General features: G+C 39.8%; 1 protein-coding gene across 1 annotated transcript in view; it reads right to left on the bottom strand.

Moving 5' to 3' along the window:
* Nucleotides 1–2,015, bottom strand: part of LOC121873946 (probable glutamate receptor) — a 34,922-nt gene extending 32,907 nt beyond the window's left edge. Inside the window, exons 1-2 of the mRNA XM_042377824.1 lie at nt 1,914–2,015; nt 195–266 (exon numbers count right to left, since the gene is read on the bottom strand). Of these exons, the coding sequence (XP_042233758.1) occupies nt 195–266; nt 1,914–2,015 (174 nt within the window). The remainder of the gene's footprint in view (nt 1–194; nt 267–1,913) is intronic.
* Between the last annotated feature and the right edge of the window lie 17,097 nt (nt 2,016–19,112).

Raw genomic sequence — 19,112 nt, 5'->3', positions numbered from 1 at the left:
GAGGAATCAGTCGGCTGAGTTCAGTGGGAATGGCGTGTGGTAGTGAAAACATTTCACCCAAAAGACAACCAATAAACTCTCCTGTGCATATAACAAAGCAATAAAACGAAATGCTTGACTCTACTATTTTTTCAGTCAGGATAAAAATCATCTACAAAATGTTCTTACAACTAAGAACTTAATAATTAGCATACACCTGCATCTCTGCTTTTTTGATCTCCTAGTTGTCTCTCAGCTACCTCTGAGTTGTGCAGAACCAGCAGCATCTGTAACACAACGAGAATTAGTATTATGTTTTGTTTGTATATTATGTATGCTGTATGTATATTATGTATGTTGTATGTATATTATGTATGAACTCTATTTATATTCATTATTTATTCTGCCTAGCTAACAGCGTGTGGCAATGCTTTTATCATGTCACCACACGCTTAGATAATGTGCCTGGCGACATCTGGAAGCTGCTACATGTATCACTTGCCACATGTCGCCTGAGGGCTCAGTTGACACTCTGTCAGAGTAGGGAGTGCTGCCTCGCTTGTATCTCTGCCTGTCCAGCAAATAGAACCTACAAAAAACTCTACAGGTGTTTGTGTTCGCCCCTGTAGTTGGAACTTGGTACCCAGAACATGTACAGGTACTATTATTATTAAAGTGTATATAAATATAAATGCCAGTGAAAACATTTTAACATTAACATTAAATGAGATATTTGGCATGTGTACACTACAACTACTACTACTTTGCTGTCACTCGGAATCTAGTATGATATTCATCCAGCTATGATACAATGATATGAGTTATTAAGGATGTCACCTTCATTGGTGAGTCCTGAGGTGACTAAAGAGGCAGATACGGGACCGGCAAGGTCGGTCGCAAATGTTGCATATGTGAAGGGCTATATCTAGTGCAGGAGGGGCGGTGTCAGCGCCTTTCCAGCGTTGCCACTTGTCTGCCTCGTTATGCAGTAGGACTAACTTGAAAGTATTGACACCTTTTGTGGTGCTCCTCCAAACGTTACGATGTGGACTAATACCCAGGTGAGGGGGTCGATTTAGCACTTTTTCAGGTTTGTCTTGAGACTATCCTTACACCTTCTCAGTTGCCCGCCAGCATTACGTTTACTATTCGTTAGGTGACTGTAAAGTAACTGCTTTGGCAGTCTACAATCGTCCATGCGGGCATCATGGCCAGTCCAGCGTAGTTTTTCCTGGATAATGGTAGCCTCGATGCTCCTACAGTTGGTTTAAGCGAGAATACTGGCATTTGTTCTCTTGTCTTCTTAGCAAACTCGGTGAATGGAACGTAATCTACGCTGGTAAAAGTTTTCAAGTGCCTTGATGTGCCTCCTGTATGCAACCCATGTTTTGCTGCCATACAGCAAGGTGGGGACAACTTTGTAGATAATTTTAGCTCCCTAGAGCCAAAGGTTTGAGATGTACATCTGATTCGATGTTGAATTTCTTGATCGATATCCACGGTGGTGGACAGGTGGGAGCCAATGTAATGGAAGTGGATAACATTAAAGAGGCTAGTACCGTTAAGCTGGATGGATGGTGGAGGTGTGGATGAACCAGGGGCAGGATGAAAGAAAATCTGAGTCTCACTTGTATTCACCTTAAGACCGAAATGTGCATATGCATCTGAGTAGGTGAGGTCGTCTGTATACGGAAGTTCAGTAATGGAAGCTCCCAACACCTTTGTTCCTGCCTGGCGCCGTCTTATGTTGAAAAGTATTTCTACACGCCAGCAAAATTGTCACTGGCACGAGTAAGGGAGGCACCTAAGAAAATGGAAAAGAGAGTTGGTGCCAGTTCACAGCCTTGTTTAACCCCCGTTTGGATGGGGAAGAACTCAGACTGGGTGCCATTGTGCAGAACACTGCCATTCAAACCATCGTGGATTTGCCTCACAATAACAATGAATTTTGACGGGCAGCCAAAACGACTGAGGGTCAGCCAGAGAGCTTTCCTGTCGACCGAGTCGAAGGCCTTAGTAAGGCCAATGGAGGACATGTTTAAGTCATGACACTGTTCTCTGCATTTTTCTTGTGTCTGGCGGGCAGCAAAGATTATATAAGTGATGCCACGTGATAGTCTAGAGCCTCACTGAGATTCTGGGAGGAAGTTATCCGCCCCAGGAAGAAACCTATTTAGGAGGAATTGAGCGACAATCCTCCCACCTATGGACAGCAGCGAGATCCCTCGGTAGTTGCCACAGTCTGACTGGTCTCCCCTGTCTTTATAAATATTGACGATCGAGGCTTCTTTAAGATCTTGGGGGATTTCATCCTTCTCCCATATATTATCCAGGAGCAAGTGGGCGATAGCTGGTTAGCAGTGGTCCTCCTGCTTTATAATCCTCTGCTGGGATTCCATCAGGCCCTGTGGCTTTGTTATTTTTCATCTGCTTGATGACAGTTGTTACCTCTTCCATGGATGGAGGATTGCTAAGGTGTGTCAGCTCTGGGTGCTGAGGAACCTGCTGAGTAGTTTGGTAATGCTCTTTCCAGCAATGGTGGATGCCTTCTTCGTCTTTAATTTGGGAATTAATGTCGGATGAGCAGGGCGGGGGCCACGCCATGAATAGTTGGGCCACATATTGTTTTAATTTTATTTAAAATTTCATGAGTCTTGCATTGATCTGCAAATTTTTGCATTTCTCACTCTATATTTTTCCACGATTCGTTCATTAGTTTGCAAGGTATACACAAGGAAGGTACCAATTTTGGTCCGGGACTTAAGGTTGGTCTGCCAGTCAGTGAGAGCAGCACGTTTAATATTGACAACTACTTCGATTTCTGGTTTGTTTTCATCAAACCTCTCCCGGTGTTTTCTTTTGATATGGCTGAAGGTCTCGTTGCAGGTTTTTGTGATGATAGCTTTGATGGGTCCCCATTCGGCACTCGGATTTTGGTTGTTTGTTGTTGGGTTACAGAAAGCATGTGCTACTGCTGGATCATCAAGTTGCTAAGAGCCTTTGAACTTGTCGACCTGCCTAAACAAGGTGTTGGTGATAATGATATTGTATTCAGTACATTTGCTGAGGAGGAGTAGGCCATTGGGATTACACTTGCCTAGTCCATTTCTCCCTATGGTTCCCTGCCATATGTCAGCATCTCTGCTAAATCTGGCATTGAAGTCACAAAGGAGCACAACCTTATCTTCTCTGGGGATAGAGGTTAGCACTCTGTTAAGGTCGGCGTAAAAGGCCTCCTTGATGTCATCCTCTCCATCAATTGTTGGGGCGTATGCACTGATGAAGAAGGCATGGCGTAAGTAAGTCAGTGAACAACTACTCTGGACTGGACATGTTGTGAACACCACACCACCCGGTGTCTCCATGACCACTTGAGGTCCTTCATATCAACACCCGAGGACGAGTCACTGCACCACGTGAACACCACACCACCTGGTGTCTCTATGACCACGTGAGGTCCTTCATATCAACACCCGAGAACGAGTTACTACACCACGTGAACACCACACCACCCGATGTTTCATGACTACGTGAGGTCCCTCATATCAACACCCGAGGACGAGTTACTACACCACGTGAACACCACACCACCTCGTGTATCCATTACCACGTAATGTCCTTCATATCAAGACCCAAGGACGAGTTAATACACCACGTGAACACCTCACCACCTGGTGTCTCAATGACCAGCCCAGGCCCGGACCATCAACTGTAAACTATAATAATTTGTATGTTCAATCATTGTTCCTCCTTCTGTCTGTAATGAAAGCTTTTGTTAAACGACCCACCCACTCCATGTCTTTGATTGTAATAAGTAATTTTTGCCCAATGTATATTTTCAGCCTTCGGGCTGTCGAACTTTTTCAATAAACCGTTAATTATTATTATTATTATTTTTATTATTATTATTATTATTATTATTATTATTATTATTATTATTATTATTATTATTATTATTATTATTATTATTATTATCACACACACACACACACACACACACACACACACACACACACACACAAATACTTCCTTCAGCCTTCATAGGGTAAGGACGTGTGTAGTCGGCGCTGCCCATGGTCTCTTGACCATGGAGACAGCTGCCAGCCTGGCTTGTCGGGCCTTCCCCTTCCCCATCTCCTCCTTCCCATCTGGATTTATTAACATCCTCACACCAACAGTACAGTGCAAAGATTGACGATCAACCCACTAGTGATAAACAAAAGTCTCAATTTCAACTCGAAAGAAAGAAACAACTGTTAGAGTGACAATCGTGCTTAGCAGTCAATGTTGACCTGACGCGGACCTGACACACCCAGGAACCATCGTACACTCACCACCACCAACACTGGATGAGAAGTCAAGAAAGACTCTAAACTACATCAAGAGAGAAATGAGGACTCCCTACTCCACCCATGTGAGGAACTATGAATTCTTAACTACACCACTTAAGAAACAAGAACCATTTCCAACACCCTGTGCGAGCTGGAGGACCTACCCAGACCACGTGGTACATCTGCAGCTGTAGTGAGGTATCGGCTTTGCAGCCAGGTACAACGGCCATCAAGACAGTGGGAAGGACTTTTTTGGCGCCGACATCAGGTCACAAGAATGTCTACAGATCAGCTCCCGCAGTAATAGATCTAAAGTTAATCTACATGTTGACTATGTTTTTTATATTTTTGTATTGAAAGCTTTTATCAATCAAGTGACCCACTCCCTGATTTCACCATATGTAACTTATCATCTCTATTCATTGTACATTTTCTGCCTTCGGGCTGCCATGTTATCTTAATAAACCGTTAATTATTATTATTATTGTTATTATTACACACGCACATACAGAACACACACACACACACACACACAGAACACACACAGAAAACACACACACACACACACACACACACACACATACAAGACTATCGACCTCGGAATTTCGAAGAAGTCTTATACCATGGCTTACAGTCTTCCTCAGAACCCAATTGATCAATGATTCCCAGAATTGCTTCACAAGCGGGCGTTCAGGTCTAACTAATCTATTAACATTCTTTTCATCAGTTTTCGAATCGGTGGACGAGGAGCACAATTATGATGTGGTATATCTCAACTTTAGCAAAGCCTTCGACAGAGTCCACCACGAACGACTAATTGGAAAGATAGAAGCACATGGCATCAAAGGTAATATCCTTAAATGGATTAGGGCGTGGTTACAGGACAGGGAACAGCAAGTGAACATTAACGGCACTAAATCCCATTGGAGCAACGTCACTAGCGGAGTTCCCCAAGGCTCAGTACTTGGACCATTATTATTTATTATATACATAAACGACATTTATATCGGTATAGACAGCGACATAAGTAAATTTGCTGATGACGCTAAAATAGGACGTGTTGTTAAATCTGACGAGGACTCCGCAAAACTACAGGAAGATCTAAACAAATTTTTCGAATGTTCTGAAAAATGGCAGATGAAATTCAACGTGGACAAATGTAAAGTACCCAGTATAGAAGATGTAAACAGGGAAACCAGTTACCAGATGAACAACGATGCCATTGAGAAATCCGACTGCGAGAGAGATTTAGGAGTAATGATAAGTAGCAACCTTAAGCCAAGTAAACAATGTATATTTGCTCGAAACAAAGCTAATAAAGTACTTGGGTTCATACAAAGGAGTGTTAGTTACAAGACTAGCGAGGTCATCCTAAAACTATATCTTGCTCTTGTGAGACCTCACTTGGATTACGCCGTTCAATTATGGTCATCGTATTACAGAATGGATATAGAATCCTTGGAATGAATTCAGAGGAGAATGACAAAGCTAATCCCGGGCATTAGGAACCTTGAGTACAGAGACAAGTTAAATCTTCTTAATTTGCACTCCCCGAGAGACGTAAAGTGAGAGGCGATATGATAGAGGTGTATAAATGGAAGTCAGGGTTGAACAAAGGGGACATTACAAAGGTACTCAAACTATGCAGCCAGGAGCGAACTCGTAACAATGGTTTTAAATTAGACAAATTTAGATTTATGCGCGAAATAGGTAAACACTGGTTTGGTAACAGAGTAGTGGATGAATGGAACAAGCTACCAAATATCATTAACTCAAATACGCTGGATAGCTTCAAACATAGGTTGGATGCTTATATGAGGAATAGGGGTTGGGTGTAAATGGGACTGCCCAGTATGGGCCAACAGGCCCGCTGCAGTTTCCTCCATTCTTATGTTCTTATGTTACCGACGCTAAGCTATACGCTTCCGAGGGACAGTATCCACCTCTTAGCCACTCACCTGTGGCATCCCCCAAAGCACCAAGATGGGACCACTATGCTTCCTTATGCTCATCAATGATGCCCTAAGAGAAGCCCCTGCTCGCTGGAAATATGTCGACGACTCCACCATTGGGATCAGTGTCAACAACTCTGCTTCCGACAATACCGCCCTTCAGGATTTATTGAACAGTCTCCAAAACTGGGCCACCAACAGCCACGTCACCATCAACCATACCAAGACCATGGTTTTGCACATCAACCTCTCCTCCGACGTTGTCCCATCCCCTTCCATTACTTTAGGTCCCAACACACTCCAGGTTGTAGATTTTACTAAGCTCCTCGGTGTCACCATAGACAACAAACTAAATTGGAAACCACACGTCAGTAAAGTTGTCAAATCCTCCAGTTTCTGTCTCCACCTTCTCCGCCGACTCAAGTCCCTCGGAGTTCCTGCGCCCGAGCTTCTCAGTGTCTACTCGGTACTCGGAAAAATGGCACCGGAAAAAATGTCAAAGGAAAATATGGCACAGGAAAAAATGGCACAATTTTCATACTAGTAAAACATGGCACAATTTTCATACTAGTAAAAAATGGCACAACAAATTTCACTTCGAGCTCACGAACCACAAACGAGCTAACGAGCCTATGCTTGAAGCTAACCAGCGTATTAGAGTTAATGATGATGTTTGGTAACTTTTTATATCACCTTTGTTTAGCCGAATTCCATTTATACACCTCGACATAACGCCCCTCACTCTACATCTCTCGATGGAGTGCAAATTAAGATACTTTAACATGTCTTTGTACTCAAGGTTAATAATGCCCAGGATCAGTCTTTTCATCCTCCTCTGATTTCTTTCAAGGGATTCTATATTCTTTCTCTAGTACGGTGACCAGAACTGAACTGCATAATCCAAGTGAGGTCTCACAAGCTCGAGATATAGTTTTGGGATGACCTAGCTAGTCTTGTAACTAACACTCATTTCTTCCAAAGCTTTCTTAACTTCCTCTACTACTAGGTTGGTTGGGCACAGCCACCAACTATCTGGTATTCCATCCAGTGGAACCAAGCTGAGCATGCTATTATATCATCTCACATTAACAAAGAGTCTCGTTGTGAGCCACCCAGGAAGCGCCAAAAAATTTTTTTCAAGAACCTCCAGACAAGGCTGAAGACCCTCTGCCAGGACAGCCAAACTGGTTGCAGGTCAGTAAAAGAGTTTTTGCAAGGTGCTGGCTATAACATTCGTTGGAAATCTTAAACAATAATATGCAATATGACATTTTTAATTTTGTAATTCATTTATATACGAGTTTTCACTAACATACGGTAGATTGTTTTAGTTAAAGGTAATAAATGTTCTATGTTATGATGTTGATATAACTCGAAGTAAGTTTCAGTAACAAACGTTACAAAATTTTAGCGAAAATATGTCAATAAAAATTAATGTGCCATTTTTCCCAAGTCTGATGATTACGCCTTTTTTCCGGTGCCATATTTTCCTATTGCCATTTTTTCCTGTGCTATTTTTTCCAACATTTGTCTACTTAACATTAATACTTCCCAAGCTCACTTACAGTATGCCTCCCCTACCTGGTTTTCCCACCCTAAATGCCACACAACGTAAACGCCTAGAAAAAATGCAAAAGAGGGCTTGCAAGATTATTCTCTCCCCCTCCTACTCCACATATCAAGAAGAGCTAAACACACTGACCCTCTCGGCTCTTTCTGACCATCACCACGACCTCATCTGCTAATTTGGTGAGAAGCTTCAGCACCATCCTCGACACCGGCTCCTACTACCACCCGACATCCCTCGTCCGAGAATTGTTGTTCGGCACCACAACCGCATCCAGCCCATAAGGAGCACGAACTGATCGCTAAATGAACAGCCCAGTCCGAACCATTGTAAAAATTATCAATAACTTGTAATCAACCAGCGTATTCACTACCAGTCAATCTTACTCTTCTTACTGTCACTATGTTGAAATGCCCTGTAGTTCGAGCTTCTCCCCACCTATTTATTATATATCATATTTGTATCAGTTATGTTACTTGTAAATCATTTGTAAATTAAGAGACCCATTCCCCAATTATGTAACTGTATATTTTCAGCCTTCCGGCTGCCAAGCTCTTTCAATAAACCTTTAAGTATTATTATTATTATTATTACACACACACACACACACACATGCAGAACAAAGACACACAAACAGGCACTTTTATTATTACATATATATATATATATATATATATATATATATATATATATATATATATATATATATATATATATATATATATATATATATATATATATATATATATATATATATATATATATATATATATATATATATATATATATATATATATATATATATGCTGATAACCACAAGGAAAGAAGAAAACACGAAGTTCCCAAGCGCTTTCGTGTAATTCACATCTGTACTGGTTAGTACAAGACATTGTAGCTGTCAAGTACGGGATCCATGACTTAATGCGCATGCCAGTGCATCTGAGGTCAATAGCTGTCCACACTGAAACAGCTATGCAAACTTTGCAAGATCTCGAACAACAATCTACAATCTCTATAATAATCCGTCAGACCATCTCTCTTCAACACGCCCATATGAATAGTCTACTCAAGCGAGTAAAGCACTTCGATGGAAAGCTTCCAATATCTCCTGAAGACATCGGGAAAAATGTACATTCTCTGAGGCGTCAAAAACGTGGTCTGTTTAATTTTGTAGGGTTAATAAGTAACACCTTGTTTGGTATGGCAACCGCCGAAGATGTAGCTAAACTAGGGAATAAAATGAGTGCAGTTTCTGAAGCGGTTCAGAAACAAAATAGGGCCATTGCACATTCCTACAAGGCAATACAAACTCTGACCTCTCATATGAATGCTGTTGTTGAAGAAACTAATATCGTCTAACTCCTATCTTTCAGGAGCACGAAGTGGAATATTATTACCCCTTATTCGAAGCAACATTAACACATAGGGAATACTCATACACATTCCACTAAAATCACAGAAAAATTTGATGCAAGGCATTTGGAACCATTTCTACTGAAAGCGAATGATGGACTATTAATTCTGAACAAAAAACTGAACTAATAGTAGTATCAGAAGATTTTTCATTAGTTGATGTGACTAAGCATGAAGTCCTAAATTATTGTAAGTCAACATATTTACATTTGCATGTTTGTTCTGCATATGCTTTCGCATTCACTTGGGCCGCTGAGGCTACATGTGAATTAGCTATATTACTAACTAATGCTTCTACAGCTCTACAAAAATGTGTATCTAATATATTATAGCGCAAGGCGCGTGTGTGTGTGTGTGTGTGTGTGTGCGAGTGTGTGTGTGTGTGTGTGTGTGCGTCTGCTCTGGGCAGCCAAAACTGCACAATCGTTTTTCATCAAACTTGGTGGAAAAATCGCAAAAAATTCATACAGTGGAACAAACCTGGTACCATATCGATGGTTTCTTTAGGAAGCCAATACATAACCATTTTATTTTATGCTGGAAAACGATGCAAGTCTACGGACTTGGCGCACCCAGCCCACGATTGCAGTTGTCATACGGCTCCCTCCTCCTTCCCCCACTTTTTCTCTTAGCCTACATTTTTTTTAATGTTGTTTGGATTAGTAAAGGAAGGAATATGAGTAAATAAAAGAATAAAGAAGGGAAACAGAAAATAGTTAGAGATAACAGGTGGGGGGGGAGGTGAGTTTCATCATGCGTCTGGATGCGCAGTTTCAAGGTTTTCAGACGACCTTACAGCTACAGTGTATACTTATTCCTGTGGGTGGAAAAGGAGAAGAGATAAAAAGATAATAACATGAATGCATGGAGAAGATGACTACAATAGACATAGGGTGAATATAAACAGTGAAACAGACAGGAGGTTGACAAAAATAGACAGATTCATACATGCGCAAATAGACAATATGGCAACTAACAGGACAGACAGACAGCTGACTGACTGGTTCACATGATGACTATGAAGAACTCACACGGGTGATGACTTAAGCAGATGTTGACTAATCTAACCAGAATCAAGGTCACTTCTCTTCATAATATAATTTATCTCGGAATGATCATCTGTGATTCATAATAATTTTTTTTTTATGATTTTAACCTCTCCTAAGGGCGAATATTTCTTTAACTAATTATTCTAGCCTTTATTCTATTCCTTCGTATAGTATATTAGATACTGTATTTCTTTAATATTTCATCTATTTTCCTATTTTTAAACATCCACTCTATTTGCATGGGGACATTATTTATATGGGCATTTCTATATACATTAAGCAATGGGCATTTCAGTATATAATGTGGTAGGGTATGGGATCTGGATATTCTACAAACTCTACATTCTTTATCCTGTTCACTTCTCTCAGCTCCAAGTTCCCAATAATATTTATATCCTAATCTTAACCTCATGTACACTGAATATTTCCACCTACTCCTATCTTTCCCATAAGTAAATTTTGTGTTCATGAGAACACGATGGTAATGTTTCATTGTTTCACTTTTCTCGTATATTTCATTCCTTTTGAAATTGTCTACTATTGGTTGTATTTTCCGTAATTTGCTCCTTAATTGTTTCAAGGTTTTAGTACATATTATGTCGATCTCGGCCTTTTCCGTGGCTCTTTTTGCTATTATATCTACTGCTTTATTAAGACCAATGCCTACATGTGAAGGGACCCATACAAATTGAACATTATGATCATTTTTCCTTATTGTATTTACTAATTTTCTACATGAACCAATAATGTGTTCAAAGACTGGACTCCCACTGTTCAAAGAATCCAAAGCTGCCCTACTATCAACAAAAAAATATGCATATTTATACATATTTACAACATTTTCCAATCCTACTAACATTGCATATAACTCAGCTTGTGTTGATGATATAAAACTGCTCAACCAAAGTCCAATTTTGATGTCATCATTTCCTTGTTCTGTCTTATAAGGATCCCTCACCCTGCCCTGCCACTTGACATAACTGAACCGTCAGAATATACATGCAATGTGTTTATTTTAGGTAAATTACTAATCTTATTCCCATATAAAGCCCTTAACTGTCCTGGTTCATGTAATGATTTCTTCATTGTGAGAGGCACTATGTCTAACTCTACTTCTCGGTCTTCCCAGGGTGGATTCTTACAACTCTTCTGAACAGCTGTACACCAGTCTGCCAGATTACATTTTTAATAATATTTACTAATCCATTCATGTATCCTCTCTTGCCTTGCCTGCAGAAGGTCATTTTACCTTTTAAACCATCATTTATATCTTGTACAAATTTACCCCCACTGTTCCCTCTCATTAATCGAACTGCTGCAACTGTATTAATTTCGTTGACCCTCTGTGAAATGCTCTGTAACCCTAGTTCCATTTTCATTATCTCAATCATTGCATTCTTTTGACACCCTAAAATTATTCTCATTGCTTCATTTTGCATGATCTCAAGCTTTCGTAGCCTTCCTTCACCAGTACAAGAGAGGACAGGTGCTGCATAGTCTTTAAGTGATCTGATGGTAGAAATATACATCATTCTCAGTATAGGTACCCAAGCACCTTTACCACAACATGCTAGAGCCTTCAAGGGCTGCAATCTTGCTCTACATTGAGTGAGGACATGATATATTTCTGCCTCTTTACTTTCACAAGTAAAGCCAATATACTTTCCTAAATATTTATACTTTGACACTTTCTCAACATTTTTTCCATTTAGAAAAACGGATTCAGTTCCTCTTCCTTTACATTCACACTTGTTTTTTTCTTCATTGATAACTAAGCCCATCTTTTGAGAATGAACACTAAAATTATTTAATGCAATCTGCAAATTTTTTACAGAGTTTCCTTGAAATAAGATGTCATCTGCATAAATGATGGTTACAACTCCTTTGGGATATTTGTGTGAGGCTATCTTGTTCATTAACACATTAAATAACATTGGACTCAATACTCCCCCTTGGGGAGTGCCTAGTTCAAGTGCTCTTTCCTCAGACAAACATCCCTGATACCATACACAGATTCTCCTTCCATGCAAGTAGTCACCTATCCAGTGTAACAACTTTCCTGATACCCCTAGAGCAGCCAGTTCATTCATAACTACTTCACTGTGAGCTTTATCAAATGCTCCTTGTAAATCCACAAAAACTCTACATCTGTCTGCATCATTTGATAAACATTTTATAACACAGTCTGAAGTACATTTCCCTTCCAAAAAACCAAATAAATTACAAGATAGATTTTTCCCCACAATATATACAAGCCTATTTAATAATACTCTCTCCATCATCTTGGAAAAACAAGATGTTAAAGACACTGGCCTGTATCCACCAGTTGCCTTAGGGACAGGAATAACTATCGCTTTCTTCCATTCTGTTGGTAATCTACCCTCTGTATAGCTCATGTTGAATAAATCTAATAATGGACTATTTTCCATAACAACTAAGCAGTTCAAAATTTCACAAGTCACACCATCTTCGCCTGGTGCTGTAGATCTTCCTTTTTTAACAGCATTTAATAACTCATCTTGAGTAATATCTACACATGTTACATCACAAATATTTAGAGCTGATGAAATAAATCATCTTTCATTTTGCCTCTCATTTATGCTTCTATTGTCCTGTTAGGCAGGGAGGCAACACTAGCTGCTTTAGCCCACTTGTCAACCAGTGTATTAGCTTCTTCCTCTGGATGAGGATGACTAATAAAATTACTCCTTTTTCCTCTAATTTTGTTAATATCCTGCCATATTTCTTTGAGATTTTTACTCTCCCCAATGTGCTGTGCAAAGTCTTGCCAATATTTCTCCCATGCCTCCTTCCTAGCCTGCCCACATATTTTGGCTATATCCATGAAGATTTCCCTATCTTCTTCTCTTCTACCATTCTTTACCCAATCTTTATGTGCTGCCCTTAACATTTGTGTCCATCCCTTCAACATTTTGTCATTTATCTTTTTCTGTGTTGACTTAGTTAAATATCTTTCTATCTCCTCAACTAAGTCATTATAAAAGCTATCCATACAGACTGGTGTATAATTTCTGTACCATTTCTCTATATTTTGGGTAAACACTTCTGTGTTTAGTTTCAATCTCTTCCTCCTATATCTCACCTGTCTCTTCCCTAATGGTAATTGAACATACATAACAAAATGGTCACTGACTAGCTCCCGTATTATCTCACATTCTCCCTGGACTCCCTGACTGCTTATCATGCAAGCATAGTCTAACCTTCCTCCTTTAATATGAGTCACTTCCTCATTTCCTAACAAGTAAGCATCTGGGTGATCTTGTAAAAATTGCCAAAATTTTATACCATTACAATTAATTCTCCCCATTGTTTCGAGTCTTGGATGTCGAGCATTAAAATCTCCTACAGCCAAAGTTGAGTCCAAAAACATGCAATCTGGTAAGAAGTTGAGGTCAAAACAGCCTCCAGAAATATACAAATTTGCTATGTTCAATTCTCCTTCCTTCAAATATAACTTTATACAGACACTTTCTATTCCTTGTACTCTACTCGGGCTTCCAACTAGTTCTGCTGGTATGGAATTCTTAATGTATGTTGAGACCCCTCTTATACCTTCACCCGAATAGAGATGAAATCCCTTATATCCAGACAGTTTAAGCAGGTCGCCTTTCCTGTCTCCAGTCTCTTGATGGGTAATTATGTCAATATTATTTTTAAGGGTAAAGTAGTGTACATCTGTCACTCTATTTCGTAGACCATTAACATTCCAGGACATTATCTTAAGGCTAGCTAAATCCATGATCAATATTTACACATTTTATATCCTTTCCAATCAGATTCTTTAAGAAGGCCCAATCCTCCTGCACAGATTCCCATCTCCTCAAAAGTTTTTCTTTATCAGCATCTTTACACTTTACCAACACATTTTTTAAACTTTCAGTTGTTGCTCCCTGCACTACACAATCCTTTATTTTCCTCTCCTTCCCTTTAATACTTATTTTAAGCACTGAATTTTTCAAAAGCTTGAGCTCTTCACTTTCCTCTTTCCCTTCTAATTCTACATTATTCACAGCTTTGTTTTCCCTTTCTTTATTTAGCACTGTATCAAGTCTTTTCTCTATCACTTCTATTTTCTGACCTAACTTTTGCAAAAGCTGAAGCATCTTACGTAACTCTTCTCCCAGAATTTCTTGCACAGTTTTATCACTAACCTGGAGGGCTTCACCACTACTCTCACTTGCTACTTGTTTATTACTCTGTTTGTTCCTGGCATCAACAACGCTTCCGGCCGCAAGTACAGTCCTTATCCTTCTTGAATCTTCATGCCAGGCATTCTCAGGGATCACTGTCTCCACTGTCTGTGTGTTCTCCTGCTGTCTTGTCACTGTCAGACCACAGCGTACTTCTTCAGTGTTCTCTGAATAATTCCTTTGTTGGTCACTTCTCATACGTGGCCTCATCTCGCATGCAATTGAACTAGCATTATGAGTTTTACCACAATTACAGCAACAAGGCTTCACTTTCTCTCCTGCATTGATCTTGTCCTTACAGTTGCTAGATTCATGCTTCTTCCTACAGAATCTACAACGTGGGTCCAGTTGACAACTCCAGGCCTTATGTCCCCATCTGCAACACTTGAGACACATTATTGGTCCCTCTACATATAGTGCCACCTTCCTATACCCTGCTCCTGTGATGAACACTTTCTCTGGAACCTTTCCTCTCACAGTACAGAGTACAGGGGTGAGTACAGACTGTGAGTCTGTACTCACCCCTGAAGATGTGAATTACACGAAAGCGCTTGGGAACTTCGTGTTTTCTTCTTTCCTTGTGGTTATCAGCATATACCTAGATCACGCGCATCTACAGTGATTTACTTGCATATATATATATATATATATATATATATATATATATATATATATATATATATATATATATATATATATATATATATATATATATATATATGTATATATTGTTACGAACCCCTCCACCCAGCACTACGAACCACGCCATCTATTGTCCTGATCTACCTACCCAGCACCACGAGCAACGCCATCTAGGGACGAGACACGAGTATGACTCGTCTTAGTTAACACTCCGGGGTTTCCCTTCTCCATATCCTGGTTGTTGCGTCACTTCCTCCAAGTCTTCTTTGTGAGCTCCAATTCGAGGAGAGAGCACTTGGCTCTGGGAAGTGACCACAGGATCATCTATCCTCTAAACCTACGGACAGTGACTACCTACCGTCTTCTACAATACTCAGCCTTACTCGTCAGCCATCTCAGCTCCTCACTTAAGTACTTGTATCTTGTATTGCCTCCCCCACGTCCACTTGCTTCAAAATGGTTTATGTTGTATTATTATGTATATACTGTTAATGTTTAGGTTAAGTTTGGCTTAGGGTAATTTATAAGCTGAATATTTTGTTAAGGGATTTATGGTACTTTATTATATACAACGAAAACTCTCATCCTTTGTCTACCCTTTTATAGTCCGATTGTCTTTGTTTTTGTTTTTTGTTACCTGTTGGGATCTGGGTAGACGTATAACTATATTCTAATTCCCCAACTCGTAACAATATATATATATATATATATATATATATATATATATATATATATATATATATATATATATATATATATATATATACAAATAAATCACTGTAGGGGCATGATCTAGGTCTATGCTGATAACCACAAGGAAAGAAGAAAACACAAGTTCAAAGCGCTTTCGTGTAATTCACAAAGCGCTTGAACTTCGTGTTTTATATATATATATATATATATATATATATATATATATATATATATATATATATATATATATATATAAACAAAGAAGTATGTGTGTTTGTGTGTCCGCACGAGAATCTCGGAACCTACTTTCGCTATGATGGATGGTGTTATATGTAGTGATGATGATGGATGGTGTTATATGTAGTGATGATGTATGATGTTATATGTAGTGATGATGGATGGTGTTATATGTAGTGATGATGTATGATGTTATATGTAGTGATGATGGAGGATGTTATATGTAGTGATGATGGGTGGTGTTATATGTAGTGAAGATGGGTGGTGTTATATGTAGTGATGAAGGATGGTGTTATATGTAGTGATAATGGATAGTGTTATATGTAGTGAAGATGGAGGATGTTATATGTAGTGATGATGGGTGGTGTTATATGTAGTGATGATTAGACAATACAATAATAAGAGTTTAATGGTAAAAAATATACTTTGCTGCACCGTTGTAGTGAAAAACATGATGGAACTTACATACACCGTTAATGAACTATTGGTGGAAGAAGAAGTTTTGGGGACTGAACAGTGAGACAATGTGGAGCCAACCGGAGGATGGCGTCCTACCGTGTCCTAGCGAATGAGCCGCCCGTCTGTTTGTGGGTGGGTTTGTTTCTTTGCGTGTTCGCACGAGAATCTCGGAAACTACTTTACCGATCTGTTGTGATGATGGAAGGTGTTATATGTAATGATGATGGATGGTGTTAAATGTAGTGATGATGGATGATGTTATATGTAGTGATGACGGATGATGTTATATGTAGTGATGATGGGTGTTGTTATATGTAGTGATGAAGGATGGTGTTATATGTAGTGATGATGGATGGTGTTATATGTAGTGATGATGGATGATGTTATATGTAGTGATAATGGATGTTGTTATATGTAGTGATGATGGATAATGTTATATGTAGTGATGATGGGTGTTGTTATATGTAGTGATGATGGATGGTGTTATATGTAGTGATGATGGATGGTGTTATATGTAGTGATGATGGATGATGTTATATGTAGTGATGATTAGACAATAAAATAATAACAGTTTAAAGCTAAAAAAATATACTTTGCTGTGAAACTAATATACGCATTTAATGATCTATTGATGGAAGAAGTTTTGGGGACTGAATAGTGAGACAATGTGGAGCTTCCCGGAGGGTGGCGTCCTACCGTGGCCTAGCGAATGAGCCGACCGGACCAAACTTGGCATGGATAGCAAGTGTTTCCTTGATTCTCTCATGGACAGTTCTATGTTGGATACTCCAGAGTGGGTAACTAGCAAAAATCTCTACAGACTTGCTGCTAATGGCAAAATAAAAAATGTGGTCTACCCTAATGTTCTACAGTGAGACAATGTGGAGTAGGGAGTGACAGTTTGGCAAAAGTTTTCAAAATCTAATTGCTTGGGTTGGATTATTTGTCTATCGGCCACGCTAATTCCGAATATGTTTGAGTTTTTTACATCATTGCATTAAAAGGTTTGTGGATACTTTTGGGTTTGGCATGAAAAACGCGAAAAAACTGTAAATAATAAAGGGACTGGCAATGTGGCACAACCTGTTAAAATCAAGTTATTGAATTGGATTATTCGACTACTGTGTACACTGGTTCATAATATGCTATTGTTTTACAACTCAATGCGCTACAAATTATGCCGATATTTTTGCTGCAAGTCACCACATACGTATATTTCGAAAACCAGGGCCCAATATTACCAACGGCGTGGATAGATTCCGTGGAATGAATTCAGGACATTCCCGCTCATGGAACATTACCAAACTCCGTATATGTGCCAATGGCAGGCCAATGGCAATATTTACAGAGTTTGTTGAGGCTCCCTGGACGGGAATGCCCTGAACTTTTCTTTTTTCTGTTCTCGTGACCTCTTCCTGACTCTCTCCACTTTCTTCCAGTTAGTCACTTTAGACTTGTCCCCTTCAGTTATGATGTTGTCTGCAGCTCTGATGGTGTTTGCGATGTGAGCCACTGCATCATTGGATACCTTGAACCTGTCAGCAGTTTCTCCGATCCTGTCCTCGGCTTCTTTCTCCCTTTTCCTTTTCTCTGATCTTGCTCTCCTGTCGACCATAGCCTTGAACTCATTGTCATTGACATCCTTATAATCACTATCTTCTTCCTGAGCACTGTCATCCACTGCCGACACTTTACACGACATCCTCTCCATCTCCTCCTTACTCTTTGACCTCATCTTCTCAGTTTTCCTCTCTTCCTCAGCCCTTTTCTTTGCCCTCTTCGCTTCCTTCTCCCTCTCTTCTTTCAGCTTGGCAGTCACAATTTTGTCAACGCCATCAATGCAGCCCTCCCTTCCCGGTTTCCTCTGGGCTGCCAGGAAGCTTTTCTCTCGTTCGTGCACTTTGCTGTCGTCTGCCACATCAAACAACTTCTCAGCTATATCCTCGAACCTCATCTTCAGCTTCCCGTTCTTCGTTTTCTTCCTTTTCTGTTTCTGTCCATTTCCCTTCATCATCATCGTCTCCCTCCGCATCCTCCACAGGTCGTGGACTCTCATTTTCACCCTGATTTCAGAGATAGTGGGGACAGTGGCCTTCCTATACACATCCAGTACCTTCTCAGTCACCTTGTTGGTGGCATCCATATAATCAAAAGCATTTGTTCTTCTCCTTAACCTCTCGTTTTCTGCTTCATAAGCCAGGGCACTTCCAACTTCCTTGTTCAGAGGCAACTTGTTAGATGGCAGAGGCATCCGAACCCCGAACACCTTATCGTTACCCTGGCGCAGCTGAGTGTTGCTAATCTTAGGACGACCCATCTTGGTGGCGGCCCTTTGAACTAACTGCAAAACAACACAGAAAAAACAACTTTCAGCACTTCAATATCACCACCTATTGAACAATATTTTATTCAAAAGTACGGACTGAGATTTTGTCCTTAACTGTCCAAGTCAAGCTACTTGGGCTGAATTCGTTGATCAGTCCTGGGACGAATATTACCAACGGCGTGAATAGATTCCGTGGAATAAATTCAGGGCATTCCCGTCCAGGGAGCCTCAACAAACAACAATACGTAACTTC

The sequence above is a fragment of the Homarus americanus genome, unplaced genomic scaffold (genome assembly GCF_018991925.1).
Source record: "Homarus americanus isolate GMGI-L3 unplaced genomic scaffold, GMGI_Hamer_2.0 scaffold25827, whole genome shotgun sequence".
NCBI classification, from domain to species: Eukaryota; Metazoa; Arthropoda; class Malacostraca; order Decapoda; family Nephropidae; genus Homarus; species Homarus americanus.
This window is presented reverse-complemented; position numbering and strand designations above follow the sequence as displayed.